Source organism: Girardinichthys multiradiatus, chromosome 18, assembly GCF_021462225.1.
Source record: "Girardinichthys multiradiatus isolate DD_20200921_A chromosome 18, DD_fGirMul_XY1, whole genome shotgun sequence".
Taxonomy (NCBI): Eukaryota; Metazoa; Chordata; class Actinopteri; order Cyprinodontiformes; family Goodeidae; genus Girardinichthys; species Girardinichthys multiradiatus.
In genome coordinates, this window is record NC_061810.1 from 35,576,440 (window position 1) to 35,599,282 (window position 22,843).

The 22,843-nt window shown below is 39.3% G+C and overlaps 1 protein-coding gene across 2 annotated transcripts in view; it reads right to left on the reverse strand.

The window, feature by feature from the left end:
- Nucleotides 1-14,116: 14,116 nt before the first annotated feature.
- rtn4rl1b (reticulon 4 receptor-like 1b) overlaps nt 14,117-22,843 on the reverse strand; it is a 255,764-nt gene continuing 247,037 nt past the window's right edge. For both annotated transcript variants that reach the window (XM_047391470.1, XM_047391471.1), the window contains 2 exons: nt 18,389-18,840; nt 14,117-15,978 (listed from right to left, as the gene is read on the reverse strand). In XM_047391470.1, the coding sequence (XP_047247426.1) occupies nt 15,091-15,978; nt 18,389-18,840 (1,340 nt within the window). In that variant the 3' untranslated portion in view covers nt 14,117-15,090. The remainder of the gene's footprint in view (nt 15,979-18,388; nt 18,841-22,843) is intronic.

The window sequence follows — 22,843 nt, forward strand, 5'->3', positions numbered from 1 at the left end:
GACTAATCAATAAATCGGACTGAAAGTTGTTTGCTACTCCTCCTCCTCGCCCTGTATTTCGAGGAATGTGAAAATGTAAATAATTGGTAGGAGTTGACTCATTTATTGTAACATAATCCTCTTGCTGCAGCCAGGTGTCTGTGAGGCAAAATAAATCAATCCGATTGTCACAAATCAGGTCACTAACTAGCAAAGTCTTTGAAGAGAGAGATCTTATGTTCAGTAAGCCACGTTGTTTTATTTTTCTTTTTTATGACAATTTCATGATTTCCTCCTTTTAGATAATTTTTTAATCTATTCAATTTTGGTCATGGACAAGACACTTGGGTAGCAGTACAGAAGTTGCAGAGAGGAGTGTTAAACTATGACCCTGCTTCCTGGTCTGAACCCTGAGTTTTGGATAACTAATAAATTCAACCAGGTTCCTAGAAAAAAGAGCTGCTCCATCCAAAATTGGATGGATGCCATCTCTCTGGATTAGACCAGGTTTTCCCCAAAATGTTCAGGAGTTATCAATGTAGCCCACATCGTTTTCTGGCCACCTCCTAGTCAACCTTTCTTATGCTCCGTTTTCTTTTAAAATTGTATTATGATCTGTATAAGCATTTTATTGTGTCGTAAAGATCAACATACACCTGCCTTATGTGAATGGCATGAACTAATGACTTTCCCATTTTGAAGATTGGCTCAGTGAAATAGGCTTCTGGTGGTGTCATATTTCTGTCCCAGGATAAAGAAAGTCATGGATTAATTTAGAATTCCTAGACACACTAATATGAATAACAAAGTAAAACAGGCAATACAAAATGATGAAGTTTCAATTATTAGTGGGCTTGGGAAAAGCCATTTTTGAAGAATACACCCCACACTGAGTCTCTTTCTCTGAATCTTTCATCAAGTCTCTCCAGAAAACCCATCCTCAAATTCAATTGATCCATCCCCTCGACACCTTCCTAAATCTTTATACTCATATCTTTGTGGTGTGGGTTTTGTTAGTGAATTACCCAATGTTTCATTTTATTTTAATTTTGGCAGAATTCATTCTACTTGAAGGAGTTGCCGATTTTTCTTGAACACCTAGAATTCAAATTTTGCTAAATGACTAATTGTGACAATTATATACCTTCCACTTAGTCTTTATTTTTGAAAAAAAAAGAACCTGTATGTCACGGTTCTGACACGGTTTACTTGGAATTGGACCCCACAATGCAGACGAGCAGGCAGCGTGATGGTAAGTGAAAAAAAAGAGGTTTAATAACGAAAACTCACTCACTACAGGAGGCAGGAACAAAACAAACAGGCAGGCAAGACAGGCATGGCATGATCAAAAAAAAAAAAAGACTTGAGCATGAGAGCTAGACATGAGCATGTGAGTGAAAGATGTTTCCGCGAAGACTAACAGAACAGGTGTGAATATATGTCGTGAAAACCAGGTGAAGTAAGGAGACAGATTAACTTGAAGCATGTGAACTGAATAAACTTAATTAACAGAACAAAACGTGACTAGAGCAAAACAGAGACTCTTGAACACAAACTAGAAAAACATGAAGCAAAAGCATAACCAGATCCGAAAACCAAACTTGACAAAACATGAACAAGACAACAAAACAAAACCATGACCAGGAAAATAAACAGAAACATGATTCAAAACTTGAACAGTGAAAAACATAAGGAAAAACCCCGAAACCAAAAACCAAACAACCCTACATCATGACACTGTAAGAAAGATTTTTAATCAGTTATATTTCCTATTTCTTACAGGAGAGAGGAACCAAAGTTTCCATCAAACATTTACTAAGAAAATAATGTTCCTTGGTTCTTAAAGTCTTGACCAGTTCAAGGTTTTAAATTAAAAGCCTTCTTAATATGTAGAATGTTAGATTCTTTCTTATATATAGGCAACGTCTGCCAGACCTGATTTGTCTTAAAAATCATTATACGCTCAATATGAAATCTAAAAGGGTTTGTTTACTGTAAATGAACAAGTTACCATTTCTCCTCCTGTTTAAGTGTATTACATTGTTTTATAATTCGTGAATTCAGTATTGTTTCAGTGTACACACAGTACACACAATTGGTATTTGAATGTACATTCAATGTACATTATATATTACATAATAAATTATAGGCAGCAAACACACAAGCGGTTGTAAATGAGATGGATATTTAGTGCTGAGATTAGTTTTCGTTAAGTCATATTTAAGCAGTGAGTGATTCAGTTCAGGTCTAAGAGTTTCTGTGTTTGGATGGAGACTGTTCTGACTTAACTGTGGACCCCTCCTGGAGTACCAAGGCTTCAAAGCTACTTCCTACTTAACTGATTATGTTTCTGTTTCTGTGGGCCTCCCAGATGATTTAATAAATTGCGTACATTCATCAGAACAAAACACAACCTGAAGAAATTTCATCACAGAAAAAAGCGATGCTTAAGGTTTAATGAAGTGTGATTTATTATGATGCTGTATGGTCTAACTAAGTGATTTTGTATTATGGCCTTTCTCCTTGCTGTGGTAGACTTGAGCTTTACCTTCACAGAGTTACTGAGGGCATTTGTGGGAGATCTATTATCAGATCCACATGCCCTTTGAGGAGTGAGATATGGCTTACAGCTAGCTGGCTTTTAAATGCTAGCTGGTCCTTATATAACTAAAGCAGGGTGGTGTCCAATTTTTCCCTCAATAATCAAACTTGAACCCAGAGCAGGATTCTACCAGAGCTGCCCCCCATCAGGCCTGTCCCTTGTGTCCCACTCTGTTTGTGGTATGCATGGACAGGATCTGGAAGTGTAGTTGTGGAGAGGAGGGTGACTTGCTTGGAAACCTTAGCTTTTTGCAAATGATGTGGTTTCCCTGGCATTTTCATTCAAGTACTTTAGCACCTTTTCATGTACTGGAGCAGATCGCAGCGAAGTAAGAAGCAGCCGTCATAAGTGTCAGTTCCTTCAACTGTGTGGTTATGGGTTCTACTGAAAGAAGGTGTATTGTTTCCTCCTGTTCAAGAGCAAGTGCAATAATCCAGGCATTGCTCCCATCTTGCATGGCATTATCATAATTCAGTGTTGTGAAGGATCGAATTGCAAAGAGAAGGCAGGCAGGGGAAAGTAAAAGCCTTTAATTAAGGAAAATCAAGGAAAGTAAGATGCATAAATCTCAGGAAGAAACACGAGTAAACCTCAGGAATAAAATGGGAGCATGACTGATAGACCTGACAAAATGCTGAAAAGACCAGGAGGATATACAGGAATGAGGGATTGTAGAATAGGAACCAGGTGGGTGATTAACTGATGTAATGCAGCTGTAAAAAGCAGGAATTCAAAGGGTTGAGGGAAATGGAACGATTAACAGAATAAATACACTGGGATCCCAGACAACTGAAAGATAATGGAATTATTCATTGAAGGATAACATCAAATAAAGTATTAAGCTTAGCACAATGACTGTTCTGCAGGTAAACAAGTGACATTATTATTACTAATAGTGGGAAGAATGAAGCCATGGAGAAGGTGACAAGGAAAATGCTCTTAGGGTGAAAAAACAAACAAGAAGGGAAAGGTGTCAGGGAAACAGATGTACAAAGTCATCATGAGGAACCAGTTTTTTGCCTTGAAAAGAGACATACTTGGTTATGGTTATAGGACTGAAGTGAACCAATCAGGAATGTTCTGACGCCCAGATCCAGATCTGCAAGAACTATTGTTTGCTACAGTATAGCAGGCTTTCCACACTGTCTGGGGAGCTCTCTTGATCAAGTAAAATTCATACTTCTAGAAGTGCGCCACTCAAGGTGGCAGCAGGTTGGAGTAGCTCTGTTACTTTTGATTCTGATTTATTCTTTTTTGGGAAATCTTCCTCTTGTGGTGGATACATTTGATTTTTTTTGGACGACTGTCCTCTCCGGTGTCGGTGCTGTGCAGTTTGGAGGATTTTTCCTAATACTTTCTATTTTTGGACATTTGTTATGATGCATTGCCATGGCAACGGGGTTGTTTCTTACAACCGGGAGCAGCTGATTAATATCTCAAAAGCTCAAATAATACTTCAACTACAACCCCAAATCCCTGATGAGTTGAAAAGGAGACGCCGTGGATGCAGAGCAGGAGCTAAGAGAAGAGAGAGAAGGAGGAAGTTCAAACCATCTCTTCCATCGATTATGATGAGCAATGTGAGATCGTCGGGAAACAAGTTGGATGAACTCCAAGCCCTACAAAGGACCCAGCCAGAGTACCGGACATGCAGTATTATGTGTTTTACTGAGACATGGCTGCAGGATCATGTCCCCGACTCCAGCGTCTCTCTGCGGGGCTTTTTAACCATACGAGCAGACAGAGATTTAAAGAGGAGCGGCAAATGTAAAGGAGATGGACTGGCAGTATTTGTGAAGAACAGATGGTGTAATCCAGGACATGTAACTGGGAAGTGTCATCTCTGCAGTCCAGATATTGAACTGTTGGCAGTAAGTTTTTGTACATATTATTTTCCCAGAGAGTTCACCAGTGTTATTTTGGCAACAGTTTACGTTCCACCTTCCGCTGTTGCTGACACTGCATGTGATGCCATCAGGTCAGTTGTTGCTAAGCTACAGACACAAAACCCCAATGCTTTTGTGGCAATTTCTGGTGATTTTAACCATGCTTCACTCTTTGCTACACTTCCAACGTTTCAACAGTTTGTCAGCTGCTCTATCAGAGAAAACAAAACGTTGGATTTGTTTTATGCAAATGTCAAGGACTCATACATCTCTACAGCAAGACCTGCTCTAGGCAAATCAGATCACAATCTTGTTTTTCTCTGCTCGAAATATAAGCCCCTTGTTCAGAGGCAACCTGTAATAAAGAGGACTGTGAGAAAATGGTCACAGGAAGCTGAAGAAGCTCTGCAAGGTTGCTTTGAGGCTACATACTGGGATGCACTGTGCCAGCCACATGGAGAGGACATCAATGCCATGACTGAGTGTGTAATATAAACTTCTGAACCAGAACCGTGAGATGCTTCCCCAATAACAAACCTTGGATCACCAGAGACCTGAAGGACCTGCTTAACAAGAAAAAAAGAGCCGTCAGAGAGGGAGACAGATAATTATTGAGGAGTTTACAGAAGCAACTTAAAGTCAAGATATGAGACAGCAAGGAGGTGTACAAGAAGAAGCTGGAGAGCAAGCTCCAGCAAAACAATATCAGAGATGTATGGACAGCGATGAAGAAGATCACGGGTTTCAGGTAGAGGGATGATCGGACCGATGAAGGTCTGGACAGAGCCAATGAACTGAACACATTCTTCAATAGGTTCAGTTCAGAAACAAGCTTTGCATCCTCCTCTCCTGCTCACAGCCAAACAGACATTCCACCCTCTTTTGACCCACAGGATCCACAGCTGTCCAGTAACACCTCAAATTTTTTATCTTCCACCTCAGCCCTAGACCCTTCTGCTTCTACATGTTTGCCTTCAACCATATCAGAAGATGCTGATGCTTCCTTTGCTTCCCCCTTCCACCTGTGTGTCTCAAGAAGTCAAGTGAAGATGCAACTGGAGAGACTGAATCGGAATAAGGCTGCAGGTCCAGATCATGTCAGCCCTAGAGTCCTGAAGGCCTGTGCAGAGCAGCTCTGTGGGATTCTGCAGCACCTCTTCAACCTTAGCCTGGCCTAGAAGAAGGTTCCGGTGTTGTGGAAGACCTCCTGTCATGTTCCAGTACCAAAGAAAACTCACCCATCAGTCCTCAATGACTATAGACCTGTTGCCCTGACATCTCACATCATGAAGGTCCTAGAGAGACTCCTGTTGGCCCACCTGAGTAAGCAAACAGTAAACCATCAGGACCCCGCTTTGTGGCATGGTGTGGAAACAATCATCTCATCTTGAACGTGACTAAAACAAAGGAGATGATTGTAGATTTTAAGAGAAACAGGAATAAGTCAAAAACTATTTCTATCATGGGATTAGAAGTTGAGGTGGTGGAGTATTTGATACCTTGGTGTTCACCTGGACCACAGACTAGTGGAGTGGAGATGCAACTGTGAAGCCATCTACAAGAAGGGACAGAGCAGACTGTACTTCTTGAGGAAGCTTAGGTCCTTTGGTGTTTGCAGCAAGATGCTGCATATCTTCTATAAGTCTGTTGTGGAAAGTCTGATCTCTTCTGCCATCATCTGCTGGGGAAGCAGCATCAGAGCCAGGGACTTAAAAAAGCTCAACAAGCTGATAAAAAAGGCTGGCTCTGTTCTGGGGAGTCCTCTGGAACCTCTGGAGATCATTGTAGAAAGACGAGTTCTTCATAAAATGAAGAACATTATGGAGAACCCTGAGCATCCTCTTCATGAGACTGTCCTACAACAACAGAGTGTCTTCAGTCAGAGGCTTCTTCAGATCTGCTGTAAGACGGAGCGCTACAGGAGATCCTTCCTGCCCACAGCCATCAGCATCTACAACGGCTCTTTGAAGAAACCTTCATAATGAGCTACAACAACATTTAATTTCCCTTTGGAATTAATAAAGTATTTTTGAATTGAATTGAATTCTAGCACAGGTTTCAACTGAGTTTGATATTGAGCTTATCAAACTATCCTCTTTTATTTCCAGAAAAACACAAGAATTATGCAAAAATGAGAAGTAAACAGAACACAGAAGAACAGGCTTCCAAAGAAAGCAGGAACTAAATCTAACTGATACAAAAAAAGATCATGCCATGAAAAAAAAAGAGCTGGTTAAAAAATTATCTAGTTTACTGTTCAGTCTTCCCTTCAACTCTCACCTGAGATTATTGTATATACAGGTCCTTCTCAAAATATTAGCATATTGTGATAAAGTTCATTATTTTCCATAATGTCATGATGAAAATTTAACATTCATATATTTTAGATTCATTGCACACTAACTGAAATATTTCAGGTCTTTTATTGTCTTAATACGGATGATTTTTGGCATACAGCTCATGAAAACCCAAAATTCCTATCTCACAAAATTAGCATATTTCATCCGACCAATAAAAGAAAAGTGTTTTTAATACAAAAAACGTCAACTTTCAAATAATCATGTACAGTTATGCACTCAATACTTGGTCGGGAATACTTTTGCAGAAATGACTGCTTCAATGCGGCGTGGCGGCAATCAGCCTGTGGCACTGCTGAGGTCTTATGGAGGCCCAGGATGCTTTGATAGCGGCCTTTAGCTCATCCAGATTGTTGGGTCTTGAGTCTCTCAACGTTCTCTTCACAATATCCCACAGATTCTCTATGGGGTTCAGGTCAGGAGAGTTGGCAGGCCAATTGAGCACAGTGATACCATGGTCAGTAAACCATTTACCAGTGGTTTTGGCACTGTGAGCAGGTGCCAGGTCGTGCTGAAAAATGAAATCTTCATCTCCATAAAGCTTTTCAGCAGATGGAAGCATGAAGTGCTCCAAAATCTCCTGATAGCTAGCTGCATTGACCCTGCCCTTGATAAAACACAGTGGACCAACACCAGCAGCTGACACGGCACCCCAGACCATCACTGACTGTGGGTACTTGACACTGGACTTCTGGCATTTTGGCATTTCCTTCTCCCAAGTCTTCCTCCAGACTCTGGCACCTTGATTTCCGAATGACATGCAGAATTTGCTTTCATCCGAAAAAAGTACTTTGGACCACTGAGCAACAGTCCAGTGCTGCTTCTCTGTAGCCCAGGTCAGGCGCTTCTGCCGCTGTTTCTGGTTCAAAAGTGGCTTGACCTGGGGAATGTGGCACCTGTAGCCCATTTCCTGCAGACGCCTGTGCACGGTGGCTCTGGATGTTTCTACTCCAGACTCAGTCCACTGCTTCCGCAGGTCCCCCAAGGTCTGGAATCGGCCCTTCTCCACAATCTTCCTCAGGGTCCGGTCACCTCTTCTCGTTGTGCAGCGTTTTCTGCCACACGTTTTCCTTCCCACAGACTTCCCACTGAGGTGCCTTGGTACAGCACTCTGGGAACAGCCTATTCGTTCAGAAATTTCTTTCTGTGTCTTACCCTCTTGCTTGAGGGTGTCAATAGTGGCCTTCTGGACAGCAGTCGGGTCGGCAGTCTTACCCATGATTGGGGTTTTGAGTGATGAACCAGGCTGGGAGTTTTAAAGGCCTCAGGAATCTTTTGCAGGTGTTTAGAGTTAACTCGTTGATTCAGATGATTAGGTTCATAGCTCGTTTGAGACCCTTTTAATGATATGCTAATTTTGTGAGATAGGAATTTTGGGTTTTCATGAGCTGTATGCCAAAATCATCCGTATTAAGACAATAAAAGACCTGAAATATTTCAGTTAGTGTGCAATGAATCTAAAATATATGAATGTTGAATTTTCATCTTGACATTATGGAAAATAATGAACTTTATCACAATATGCTAATATTTTGAGAAGGACCTGTAGACCATGACTGGAAGAAAAAGATGTTGCATACAAGAGGCTTCCTCATTCAGTTGGTTTGTTTGTCAATATATCTGTTAACATTTCCAGGCTTTAGTATTATGGTAAGAAACTCTGTAATCTGTGGAGAGCTTGGAGTACAGAAGTTGCACCTTCACATAGAAAGGGGTCAGTTTGAGTGGTTCAGGCATCTGATCAGGAAGCCTATGGGCTCCTCCCTTTGAAAGTTTTTCAAGCATATTCCACTTAACGGAGACCCAGGACTTACTGGAAGGAATGGAAAATCATTTCTGGCATTAAGTAAATACAAATAATTCTGGTAATACAAACTGACCTAAAACAGGTAATGTGTTTTTTTATGTAGTGTGTGTAAATATCTGGTCTCAACTGTATTCAATTTGTTGAAGACAGAGCATGTTGTAGAAGCAAAGGAACCTTTTGTCTTTTCTACTGAATATTGGCATTATTTTGGGGATGAATCCTTACTGCAGCCTCAAATTATCCTTATTCAAATTAATTAATATTGCTTTGTTTGTTTTGACGATTAAATCTTTTTCTTTTCTGTTTTATATTAGCTCTTTTACCATGTTTCTAAATAACTTTGGACAATTAAGTCACAAACAAAATTGATGGGTATACCAGATAGACCATATTATAAGCCTGCTTGATTTTTCTTTTTCATCTCTAGAAACAGATAAATATGATTCATGAAAAACACCTTCTCCTAACCAGTCCCTCCTTCAAAAAGCTTGTTGTTTAACCAAGTTGTATTGCATCGAGGAACATGCCACTCTGACATTTACTAATTCGTCCTCTTATTTCATCTGACTAGAGGTCAAGAAGCAAAGGATTAGCAAGTCTGTAATCCATGCAGGTACTGATGTGGCCTTGAGCTGTTCAAGCCTCCACTTCAGTATGCCGACTGACTGCTGTGAAGAACTGGGTCAAAAACCTGCTGTAAGGGGGATTTTCAGCCAAATAAATAGTCAAAATAAAAGAGCTACAATAACAAAGGGTTTTATGGTGAAAGAGGATATTGAGCAGGGAGAAAAGGTATCGGAGAAAAAAAGCGACAATGGAAAGTCACACTAAATGCATGTGTTGTGGCATTTTGTGGTGCTCTGGCTCTTAATTATCATGTCCCCCAGTGTGCTGTCTCTTTCCTAGTTCACCCACGTTCTTCATCTCTTTTCCATTTTCTAATTGCATGGTTTTAATTAAAGCCACACAGCAATGGCAGCGAGTCTATTAAAAAGCAAAGAAATGGGCACAGATAGTCAAAGGCTGCATTATGAGAGGTGGGTACTTGCGGTGCGGCATTTCCGGACAGAGATTTTGGTTCCACAATAACGTCAACAAACTGCATCTTTCCTCTATAAATAAATTATGTGAAATCTGCCATGTTGAGACGGCACTGGACTCCGTATGATAATGAGGGCTATATGTTCCTATGTTTGTATAGGAATGATATCTTTATAGGAAAACATCCCTGGAGTGTTGTGCAATATTGCATGTTGTATTTACTGATACTGTGTTTTGTTTCCTCTCCATTTCATTACTGTGACACAGCATTTAATTACGGTTTCTTTGTGTTTCATTTCTTTTCTCATGAATTCAAATTTTTCTCTTTCCAACTGCTATTGACAGGCTGTGGTCTCTCTCCCTCTGTCTGCGCTTCCCTCATCTTCTTTATAGTACCAGTTTCACATTATTGAGCCATTTAATTAACGCACATCAGCATTTTCACAACTTTCTGCCATTTGTCCTGCCAGTTTTTAATACAGAAAATCTTTCAGCTGATTTAAGCCTGACAAAATGCCTTGTTTGTTTAATTGTCTTTGGATTGGAAAGATTAGAGGCACAACTATTTCTCTGGACTGCCTTTTGTAATAAATCAATTGACTAGCTTTCTGTGATACAGAAAATTAAATAAAACAGTATAATTTTCCCTTGACATTAAGTTCTTCCTAAAAGTTTTAAATTAAATTTTTCACAAATTGTGTATGTTTTAGTTTCATCAACTGCTGAATCCTGTTTAGCTACACTAAACAGGATTCAGGATGGCCCACCCGTTTTTTACTGGGTGGGCCATCATAGAGCCATACAATCAATTACACAGACTTATACCTAAAGTCAATTTACTATATCCACTTAAAGTGACTTCAATGTTTTTGCTTTGTGAAAGGAAAAAGGCAAACCAGAAAAAAACTCACGCATATAATCATAATATAATCATGCATTCTCTGTACAGAAAGGGCCATGCTAAGATTTTAACCTCTTGTCATCTTGCTGTGAGACAACACTGCTAACCATAGCACAGGCAAAAATACCATAAATTATAAAGTAGAGTAGAGTAGAGTAGAGTAGAGTAGAGTAGAGTAGAGTAGGGTAGAGTAGGGTAGGGTAGAGTAGAGGGCAAAAATGAATGTATTTATGAGCTGGAGTTTGGGAGCTTGCTTTTTATACAGAAATACTTTAATAAACTCTAAAGAGTTAAATCCTGATATTTATATACACTGTATAACAAGACTCATCCTGTTGTTTTCACTGTCGGACTTTAAATCAAACTTAACCTTACTGTTTTATGGTTAGTTAGGATTGCCACAATTTATTTTACTTGTGGAATGCCTGAAATATTTGATATATGTTTTTGATTACATATTTCAAATTCAGAAGTTTAAATAAATGTCCTTAATATTTGGCACCACTGCCTTAAAATAGTTTGCTTTGGCCCAATTCCTCCCATCAGAACCAGCGTAACTGAGTCAGGTTTTGGCCCAACTTGCTCGCACACAATTTTTCCATATGATAACTGTAATCTGACTTCACAACTACAGGAAACATCTGATATCTGTAATTCCAAACAAATGTTTCTGTACCAAATATTAAGTTTTGTTTTTGTGATGTATCAAATACTTATGCAATAAAATGCAAATGAATTACTTAAAAATCACCCAATGTGATTTTCTTGATTCTGGACATGCTTTGCAAGTGGGAAAACCTGCAAAATCAGCAATGTATCAAATACTTGTTCTCCCCACTGTATGTGTTATTTTAATTTATTTCCAATGGTTGCTAAACTAGATTAATATTTACTTTTTGCATTGTTGGACAGTCCTTTAGATGTGTAGGAGGAGGAGGTCTTGTTAATGAAGGCAGAAATAGTTTAGCCAGCAGCATCTAATCAGGAGAGACACGCTGCAAAAATAAGCAGGAAACTGGATGGGGGAAAAACCTTAAATATGCTGACAGAATACATTTTTTACTTTAAATAAATTCAAGAGAAGGATTTTTTCAAATGACCCTGGTGCTAATGCAGCAATGATAAACAGACACTGCAACGGTAGACATAAGAAGATCTAGATTTTAATATCTTTATAAACATTTTTGTACTGTTCTTTTTAATGATAACTTACTGAACAGTTTAATCATGGTAAAGAAAAAAAGGTCAATAGGCATACAGCAGAACAGGAAAGAAAGTGGTGGGGAACGATTTGACAGCTCTAAAAATATGACATGAAAAATTAAGAAGTCAACAGAAAATCTAAAACTGAAACACTCCTCTTGACGAGAGGAGCAGAAAACCCTGTTATCGTCATTGATGTCACTGATACTGTTTTTCTCATAGTTATACAGAAAATGATTATTATCAGCACTGCGATATGTCCTCTCGTCTTCATCGTTACTGATCACATCGTTCACATCGTTGATACAAACACGTTTTTAAGTCATGACATATTTCAAGGGAGACACGAAAGCTCCAGAAGTGCAGTGGGACGTCCTGTTATAGTCTGCGCTTCACTGCACCCTCTTCAAAAACAACTGTCTCTTTCTCAAATCCTCGTATCCATGGACAACCGCAGCAGTAAACGAACAGGCATAAATCTGCATGATCCGAGCTGCCATGCTCATTTCAAATTGCTCCTTTAATTATTTATGGATCACAAAAGTTCTTTAAAGTATGCCCACATTTTTAAGGAGTCCTGTTATGTGTGTACTGTTGAGATTGAGCGGTCAAGAAAAAAACAAAATGTGTTTCTCATATTCTCATTGAAGCTGAGGAAGGGATGTCCTCACTATCGAGGGAGCAGTCCAACACAACCTCAATGTGAAACCCCAAAATATTTCACCTCTGACCTCTAAGGCCCCTCTTGGCTCTGCAAAAGGGACGCATCCTAGGTCTGTTTTGTGTCTTAAAAAAAAAAAAATCAAATGAGCAACATTTTACACAAGATACAGTGCCTTGTGAAAGTACTCGGCCCCTTTGAACTTTTCAACCTCTTGCCACATTTCAGGCTTCAAACATAAAGATATAAAATTCAGATTTTTTGTGAAGAACAAGTGAGACACAATCGTGAAGTGGAATGAAATTTATTGGATGTGTCAAATGTTTTTAACAAATAAAAAACTGAAAAGTGGGGCGTGCAATATTATTCGGCCCCTTTACTTTCAGTGCAGCAAACTAACTCCAGAAGTTCAGTGAGGATCTCTGAATGATCCAATGTTGTCCTAAATGACTGATGATGATAAATAGAATGAACCTGTGTGTAATCAAGTCTCCATATAAATGCACCTGCTCTGTGATAGTCTCAGGGTTCTGTTCAAACCACAGAGACCATCATGAAGACCAAGGAACCCACCAGGCTGTTTCGAGATACTGTTGTGGAGAAGTTTAAAGACATAATACAAATCTTTTGGATACAAAAAGATTTCCCAAGCTTTAAACATCCCAAGGAGCACTGTGCAAGCAATCATATTGAAATGGAAGGAGTATCAGACCACTGCAAATCTACCAAGACCCGGCCGTCCCTCTAAACTTTCATCTCGAACAAGGATAAGATTGATCAGAGATGCAGCCAAGAGGCCCATGGTCACTTTGGATGAACTGCAGAGATCTACAGCTGAGGTGGGAGAGTCTGTTCATAGGACAACAATCAGTCATACACTGCACAAATCTGGCCTTTATGGAAGAGTGGCAAGAAGAAAGCCATTTCTCAAAGATATCCATAAAAGGTCTTGTTTATAGTTTGCCACAAGCCACCATATTTGGTGTGGGAAACACACCAAACATGTGGAAGAAGGTGCTCTGGTCAGATGAAACCAAAATTGAACTGTTTGGCCACAATGCAAAACGATATGTTTGGCGTAAAAGCAACACAGCTCATCACCCTGAACACACCATCCCCACTGTCAAACATGGTGGTGGCAGCATCATAGTTTGGGCCTGCTTTTCGTCACCAGGGACAGGGAAGATGGTCAAAATTGATGGGAAGATGGATGGGACCAAATACAGGACCATTCTGGAAGAAAACCTGTTGGAGTCTGCAAAAGACCTGAGACTGGGACGGAGATTTATCTTCCAACAAGACAATGATCCAAAACATAAAGCCAAATCTATGGAATGGTTCACAAATAAACGTATCCAGGTGTTGGAATGGTCAAGTCAAAGTCCAGACCTGAATCCAATTGAGAATCTGTGGAAAGAGCTGAAGACTGCTGTTCACAAACGCTCTCCATCCAACCTCACTGAGCTCGAGCTGTTTTGCAAGGAAGAATGGGCAAGAATTTCAGTCTCTCGATGTGCAAAACTGATAGAGACATACCCCAAGCGACTCGCAGCTGTAATTGCAGCAAAGGGTGGCGCTACAAAGTTTTAACGCAAGGGGGCCGAATAATATTGCACGCCCCACTTTTCAGTTTTTATTTGTTAAACAAGTTTGACACATCCAATTAATTTCCTTCCACTTCATGATTGTGTCCCACTTGTTGTTGATTCTTTACAAAAAATTTGAATTTTATATCTTTATGTTTGAAGCCTGAAATGTGGCAAGAGGTTGAAAAGTTCAAGGGGGGGTGAATACTTTCGCAAGGCTCTGTATAGACAGACTCCTTGATATTCACAGCTTGATCCCCCCATGAAACGCACATTTCCAAGCAGATGAAAATAGCAAATGACAATCCAAGTCATCTTGCAACAATTAGTAGCTTAATCTTCAGTTGCACAGAACAGAAGAGATGCTCATGAAGATAGGAGAGAATTATTTGCAAAAATACTGTGCAGGCAGAAGGTAGATTAACTGAAAAAAGTAACAAGTCTGCTACAGCTTTGTACTCTGTGTGAGTTCCCTTTATCACCAATAAAATCAAAAGGCAATGGGTTTTTACTTCAAATCCTTAAGTTTGATATTGACTGACAATCTGCTATTTTTCCAACACCTAAAAAACTAGTAGCCGTTATAAAAATTAAAACAGAAAGCCATTTTAAAAACAAAACCAAAAAGCTCAGTGGACTATTTAACAACATTCGGAGCCACTTAGCTAACAGGTTTTAGCTTGATTTGTCTTTTGTCTCTTATCCTTGCCTTCTTTTTATTGAATTTTCGTTATCTGAGCCCCAAATGAGTAAAAAATGCAACAAAAAATAAAACAACAAGATGTATGGTGACGAAATCATACTGGCATTGGCAGTGCAAGCTTAGTTGCATTCACTTTCTATTATTTTCTGTCAGATTTTTCTGCTCTGAATTCTTCCCTTATAGATGATTGATGCTTTGATATCGTCTTCAGTTTGAACAATAAAGCTCCCTACAACATTTACATATAATCACATTCACACACATACATAAAAGACACAGGCCTTGTAGTGCAGGAGCAAGAGAAAGGTCTGAGGGCTGTGCTTTGCTTTTTTTTGTTTGTTTGATTTGTTAAACCCTCTGAAGGTCAGCGGAGAATATGATCGATATTTGTCACTATCAAGGCCACAAAGAGGGTTTGGATATGTAGTGAAGTCTTGGATGAGGGGGCCTTATTGTTGGCTTGTTGAACCCCACTGGGGGGGCGAACAGTGGTCCGAGGAGAGCACTTGTGCTTTCTCCGTGTGACTGTGCCGTCTGGGGATGTGTGGTCTAGTTTTCCCCCCTCTGTGAAATCAAGGGAGGAATCCTCCTTGTCTGATATGACCTCCTTTGAGTGGTGAACCTCATTGTCACCCTTCTTCTTGCTCACTTTGTTACGAGGCTTTGTGCAGTTTTTAGGAGGCCCAGGCCTTGAGGGATCCACAATGTGGGTCTGATCTCCAGAGCCCAATGCAACTCCACGATTCATGGATGGATTTACCGTGCCAGATAGATTGTTAGTCTGAGATCTGGACTCAGAAACCGTTGAAGAACAGCTGGAGAAATCCTCCTCATGCAGCTCTTTCAGGTCTTTCCCAACCATATTGACTGGGGCCTGGCAACCCACAGAAGAAGTCGAACCTCTGAAACTTTTCAACCATTCCCAGAGCGAAAGAGATTTACAGTCACATGACCAGGGGTTGTCATTGAGGCGCAAGTATTCCAAGGCAGGAAGCATGTCCAGGCACTGTCCAGACAACTCTACCAGGGTGTTGTTGAATAAGTAGAGGGTAGTGAGGCGTTTCAGATCATGAAAGGCCAAACGGTCAACCCATTCGATCTGATTTTTGTGCAGAAGCAAACGGTCCAAGGCTCGAAGTCCTCTGAAGGTGTTCTGGTTGAGGCTCCACAGACGGTTTCCATGCAGGAATAGGTGGCTTAGGTTGTGGAGATCCATAAATGTGTCATCCTGCAGGTACTTCAGGTGATTATCCTGGGAAGACACACGGAAAATGGATTGTCAGTGCAATGTCTTATTTTTCTGTCAATAAAACCTAATCTTATATCAAAATGGCTCAATGGTTGCAAAATTTACTACAAATGTTATCAAATGTTTGATATTTTATTGTTGATGCATTGTGTAGAACCATGTAAATGCATTCAGGAAGCTGCGGGAAGAGCAACATAAACATTATCTGTCGGCACTGCCGAATGCTGAATGTGCAAAGCACTACCTTGATGCTTTTGCATTTAAACACAAGCACCATGTGATAACTCTGGATGGTTAAGTCAACAAATAAGTTGGAAACATACCTGAAACCACTGGTAATTTTATTCATGTAATTTGGCAGTAGCACATATTGAATGTGTCATTTTGAAGTGAAACAGAACAAAGCCGGGAGAACCAATTTCTAAAATATTTATTTTGATCAAACCTGGACTAATGGTTTCACTCCTAAACAGATATTCAAAACACGTCTGTGTATGTTCAGTTTAAAATAATCTAGTTTTAGCTTTAGCTGCAGTCTGTTTACATCACTCATCATGCCTGACTCAGTCTAAGGTGGTCTATACACCAAATAAAACAAATAAAATTGCCTTTTTTTCACAAAAAAAACAGTAGCGGTTTCACAAACAGTTTGAAAGCCTCTGCAATCAGTGAAGATTAATCAAGTTCAGGCTTAAATTAAATGTTTTTGATTTTGGATTAAGTTATACAAAGAATACAGAATTTATTTTTAAATTAACTTTTCAATTTACAATAATTATGATAATGTAGAGGTATCAGGTGTGCAGACCTGAGAAGATGAAACATATTCTGGTGCTCAGAACACAAGCTGTACTCAAAAAAAGATGAGCTGGATTTAAATAATCGTTGTCTTACAAACAACGCATAAAAATATTGAGAAACTGGTTGACTATTAAAACAACAAATTTAATACATACATTTTGTGAATGACAACTATAATTGTAGAATCATGATAAAACATACATATTTTGTACGTGTCTAGGGTTCGATATATTGAGCTTAGATTTAAATAATTTCAGAACCTGAGATAGGCCAGATCATATTTTAGATCCCTAGATTTGACAAAGGGTATGCTTTCATTTTTGCCATCAGTGTATATGAGCAATTGTTAGATTAAAACTCAGACATGGAAATTATTTTCAATGTTCTGAGAACTCTTCTGTCAGACCCTCTTGGTGATATTAATAGGTAGAGACAGAGCTCTTTACTGTCATTTTTTTAATCTTACAAAGCAATGTACAGCATTCTTGGATCATTATTTGGTTCAGAGTGACTGTTCAGAGCTTCCCCCTTCTTTGAGGTTTGCTTTTCTACAAACTCAAGACAACATGACATCTCACTACTTTAGGTAAAATAACTATTCTACTATTTTTTCAGAGTCTGTTTTCAAAAGATCCAAACTATATGTTTAAGTCATCTATTTCAGAGTTTAAAAATCCATCAGAAAACAATGTAGCTTTCCACTGTCAGTGTGTGAATGTGTGTATGAATGGGTGAATGACTGAATGTAGTGTGAAGCGCTTTGGGGTTTTTGCTGACTTGATAAATCCCTATACAAGTAAAGGTCATTTACCATTAGAAAACAAAATAAATCTGAATTAAGCTGGCCTTGTCAATTTCTGTTTCTTTTCACTGCCTCTCTGTAATTCTAGCTTTTGTATGAGGATCTTGTTGGTTGTTTATGTGTTATCATTGCAGAAGGGCACTGGAGCTATATTGGCTAGGTCATTGCATTAGAGCACAGATGCCAAAGGACACCTTGATTAATATATAAAAGTTGTGCCAGACTTTCAGAAACAGAATTTGGATAACTGGGGGCAATGAATATGTTCTGTAGTTCAGCTGTCCTTTACACATCTTTGTAGCATCTTTATTTCTCATTTAACTTTAAACAGAAAACTTTCTGAGTCATCCATCAACAATTTCATGGTCTCACCACATTGTCAGTGACTGATAATTTATAAAACATTTAACAGGAACATTGCACCCCACTAAACAGTGTGTCTCAAAACTACAGATTTAAGTATGTATTACTGCTGAATCCTACTTCATCCATCCATACATCCCTTTTGTATGCTAGCATAATCCTTGCAGGGTCATAAGTGCAGGTTCCTATCTCCTTTGGTCAATGGGCAAGAGGTGGGGTACATCTTGGAATTTTTGGACATTGGGATGAAGCAGGAGTATCCAGAGTAAATCCACTCTTACACAGAGAAAACATGCTAAGGTCTAACAAAAACGTCTTGCGTACTATTGGAACACTGCAAGCCATCCTCAACACTTACAGAATTCTTGGAAAACACTTCAACAAACACAAAAGTTAAGGTTAGAATTCAAACACAACAGCTTTTTAATATTATGGTTCAAAATGTACCTGCAAGTGAAGGTACTGTAGATTTCGGAGGCCTTTGAAGATATTGTTTGGAAGTGTACTGAGACCACAGCGGTACAGGTGAAGCGCATTTAGCCGATTCAGCCCGTGAAAGGTGTCTTCAGGCAAAGAGCGCAGGTGGCGGTTGTCTCCAAGGTCCAGCTCTTCCAGCAATGTGAAGCCATGGAAGGTGGATGGCTCTATGTACGTGATGTTGTTAGAGTAGATCCACAGAGTTACTGTGTTTGGACTGAAGTGCCCCCGAAGTAAGCGATGGATCTTGTTGTTCTGCAAGAAAATGCGCTCGCTGTTCGGGGGGATACCGTCAGGGATCGACAGGAAATTGTGGGCCTGGCATGAGACAGTACTGGGTGCAGTGTAGCATATGCAGTGACGGGGGCAGGACCAGGAAAACTTGAGTCCACAGAGAACCAGTAGGAACTCCAGCCCACACCCTGTAGAGAACAGACAGACATACAGAGGTTAAAGGTATGATAGACAAACCTAAAAAAGATAAAACTCTGTTACATTTGTGCATGTTGATCTAGTACACTATGAAGGCCCTTTTACACCAGGACTTGGCTTCAAAGGTGAATTATGACACCCCGAGGACAGGGTGCACCACGCAGCTCTGTTTCCATCACAAAAACAAGGACTTTATTTTTACTCATGAAGTGAAAATAGCAGGACATTATTAGGGACAACTCTATATTTTACACAGCATTTTTGGGTCCAGAGTTGCATGCTCCTACTTGGTAAAATAAGCTGTAAGCCTTGCAGGTATCATCATCAACTATTTCAAACACTAAATCTGGTTGGCTATATCTCTATATAAGTTTTTAAAAATTTCTTTTTAAACAATACCACTGAAATATCTATTCAACAATTGTTATAATCATATTCTACAGTCAGAAATGTCTAAAATAGTGCACAGTGGTAAATGTGGTTAGATTTGAGCTTGAGAAAAAATGAAAAAAAGTGAAAAAAATAAAATAACACCAGAGCTTCTCTTTTAAAGTTTGATATGACCAGTGCATTGAAATACCATTAAACTGTTAGTACTTTAATATTAAATATGAAACAATATTAAAGTAAGAATGCTGGTAATGTTTTTAAATGTACAATTGATAAAACGTATAAAAAGTGGATGGGAACAAATACTAAATTGTTAAACTTTACTGCAACGTCAAATGAATTATAAGTTATTTAATTGACAGACCAAACATTTGAATCTGAACTAGAAATTACAGTCGTCACTAAAATATTTCTCTCTGAACAACCTGATATAATCATGGCGACATTTCTGTCACATCAAAAAAGCACATCAAGGTTACATTTTCCACAGGTTATTTCACCGCAAAGCATGGGTTAAAAATAATTAGAGCAAAATAGGTAACATGTGAAAAAAGTGTTCCACATATGGGAAAATCTTCCAATTTTTATTTCATGTTACAACACAGTATAATTTATAGATGTGAAACATGTGTTTACATGTTACTACACAATGTGAATTCAACATTTCAAACAGGTGTGCTCACATGGCATTGCCTAATTTCACGCACAATTTCACACACATTTAAAAGTTAACATTTAACATGTGTGTTTGCATGTTACAACATACTATCATTTCCATATGTGAAACACATGTAAGAAAACCCTTTATGCAAGGTATTTCACATGTGTATTATATGTTAATATGCAATATAAACGGCACATTGAGGTAAGCGATTACAAGTTACTACATAATATTTATATTATGTAGGACTAGTAGTAGTAATTATTTATATGTTTCTACACGATTCAATTTCTACAGATGTTTACATGTTACTGTAGTACATTTTCACATGTGAAACATATGTTTGATCATAGTACTGCCTTCCCACCATTGAAACATAAGCCTTACGTGTTACTCCACAATATAGAGGTTTCACTTGTGAGACATGTATATTCACGTTACAACAAAATATCATTTGCAAATGTGAAACATGTAAATTATATTCTTCACATGTTATTTCATAACAGGTATGTATAAATAATACGACAGCAGACAGATTAGGCTATATCAATGTGAAATTATATATCCATGTTAAACGGTCATTTTCTATACCGCTTCTTCCATAGTGGGTTGCAGGGAAGCTGGTGCCTATCTCCAGCAGTCTATGGACGGGAGGCGGGGTTCACCCTGGACAGGTCGCCAGTCCATCGCAGGGCAACACACAAACAACCATGCACACACTCATTCACACACCTAAGAGCAATTTAGAGAGACCAATTAACCTAATAGGCATGTCTTTGAGGAAGCTGGAGTACCCAGTGAGAACCCACGCATGCACGGGGAGAACATGCAAACTACATGCAGAAAGACCCCCGGCCGAAAGTCGAACCCAGGATCCTTCTTGCTGCAAGGCAACAGTACTACCAACAAATTATGTTTGTGGCTCATCTTGTCTCATTTATGCAGTTTTATCAAAAGTAACTGAACAACGACGGCCTACCCTGGAGTTATAGAGGCTTATTTGTACAATGAGGATTGCCTCAATTTATTGTTATCCTAGGGTTATGTTGTGAACAAAGGTGGCTTAGTTGAATGAGAAGTCATTTAGTAAAAGGCAGATTGCAAGTTTGATTCCAGTGTCCTCCTCCATGTCAAAGTATCCTGGGTAAATGAGACAAGATGAGGCCACAAACATGATTTTTACTCGGCCCTAATATTTCAGTTTGTCAGCCCCAAAGTAATGATCAGTGTAAGAATGTGTGGGCCTGCCTGACTCCTCCTGAGTGAATTAGACTCTTATTGTTAAGGTGCTGTAAGTGCTAGGTGTGACTAGAAAAATACTACATAAAAGTACTACACACGTATACTATATACAAGTTTCAAACACTGTCTTTATTGTGCAAAAGGAAACTTTGACTTATAAAACACCCAACTGAAAAAAAAAACAGCAGAGACTTTTGTAAATGTTTCTTTGCTTTCATAAAGCAGTATAGTTGTCTTGATAATATTTTCAGCTCATTGCACAGAGTGTGGTACACATATGGACCTTCTTGCTCACATTTTACCACATTAATCCCATGAATGTGTTGAAGCCAAAAAAAAAAAAGAAATGTACTTAAGAGACAACAAACAATAACACCTGCTCCTCTGAGTCACAAGATGCCTCACTGATCCTGATTGGATTACTACGGCACCAGCTCCAGTCTCATTTGACACATATGCATTCCTTCCAAAAATTACGCTTTCCAATATTCTGCCACTGTCGGGAGACTCAGATTCCTTCCTTCTGAGTCTGGTGCTTCTTTCCAACAAGTGAAGGCTGTGATCAGTCAGTTTGTGTTGTTAAATGGGGTGTGGAATGCCTGTTTTAACTTGTAGTCAGCTGCTCCAAGGCGCTTTCTGATCAGTGACATGATTCCCCCAGATTCATAAGATGGGAGATGGGACTTCTACACAGTCTCATCCCAGATGAACCCAACTCACAGCCCATTACGAAGCTTCCATCTGATAAACCTCCTGGCTGCCTTGTACTCAATTTATTATTCAAAGCAACATGGAGCCTGGATACACTGCCTCTAATCGATATGCCTCTGTTGCCTTTTAACCCACCCTATAATCCCTGGTCTTTTATGCTAGAAATTCAGTAGCTGGCGGTTTCCCGGGGGACAAGGCTATTTATCTGAATGCATTTTCTTGCCAAACTCTGGCTAAGCTGTGACATTCAGCATCTGACTCCACTGACCTTTAGCAGTAATTCTCTGTTTCTAGTTGCAGAGCTGGAGCACTGAGAGTGTGTGTATCACCTGAACAGGAACGTGCTCTCATGGGCAGACATCTAATCCTATTTGTTAAGCTTTGACACTGGGCAACAATGGAAAATGCATCCAACCTCCCTAAACCAAAAATATGCTTAATAAATAAGGTGATTCTTCATGGTTGAACACTACCAAAAAGGTTGAATATGAGTGTGCTCCTGTGTTCCGAGGGGGGAAATGTTGCACTGGTAACCCTGTCATACCCTGAGAGAACCCTACTTTCAGATTTTACTCTACCAGGACATAAATCCCTCTGTATATCATGAGCTATGTTCATATTTGTCACACCTTCCAGCCCTAACAGGAATCCTGTTTCGCTACTTCATCACTCTGTGGGTGTTTTCCTCTTTACTTGCCATTTCCATGAAGACGTATCAAACACAGCACCTGCTGACTGGTTAAATTGGTGAAAATGTTTTTCCATTTCTCCTGAGAAATAAGAGTTTGCTTTATTTATCAGACAAATAAGACAAGACACAGTAAATGTTTCAGACACACTGTGAGGGGAAATTTGCATTAGGCAGCATGCACCTGGTATTCGAGATGGTACCTTCCTAATTGTTAATTTTGGTCTCGATTCACACTTTCTTTGGCTACTGACCTTCATGGAAAAAGAATTTCAGAGAGGATGTTAAAAAAGGCACAAAT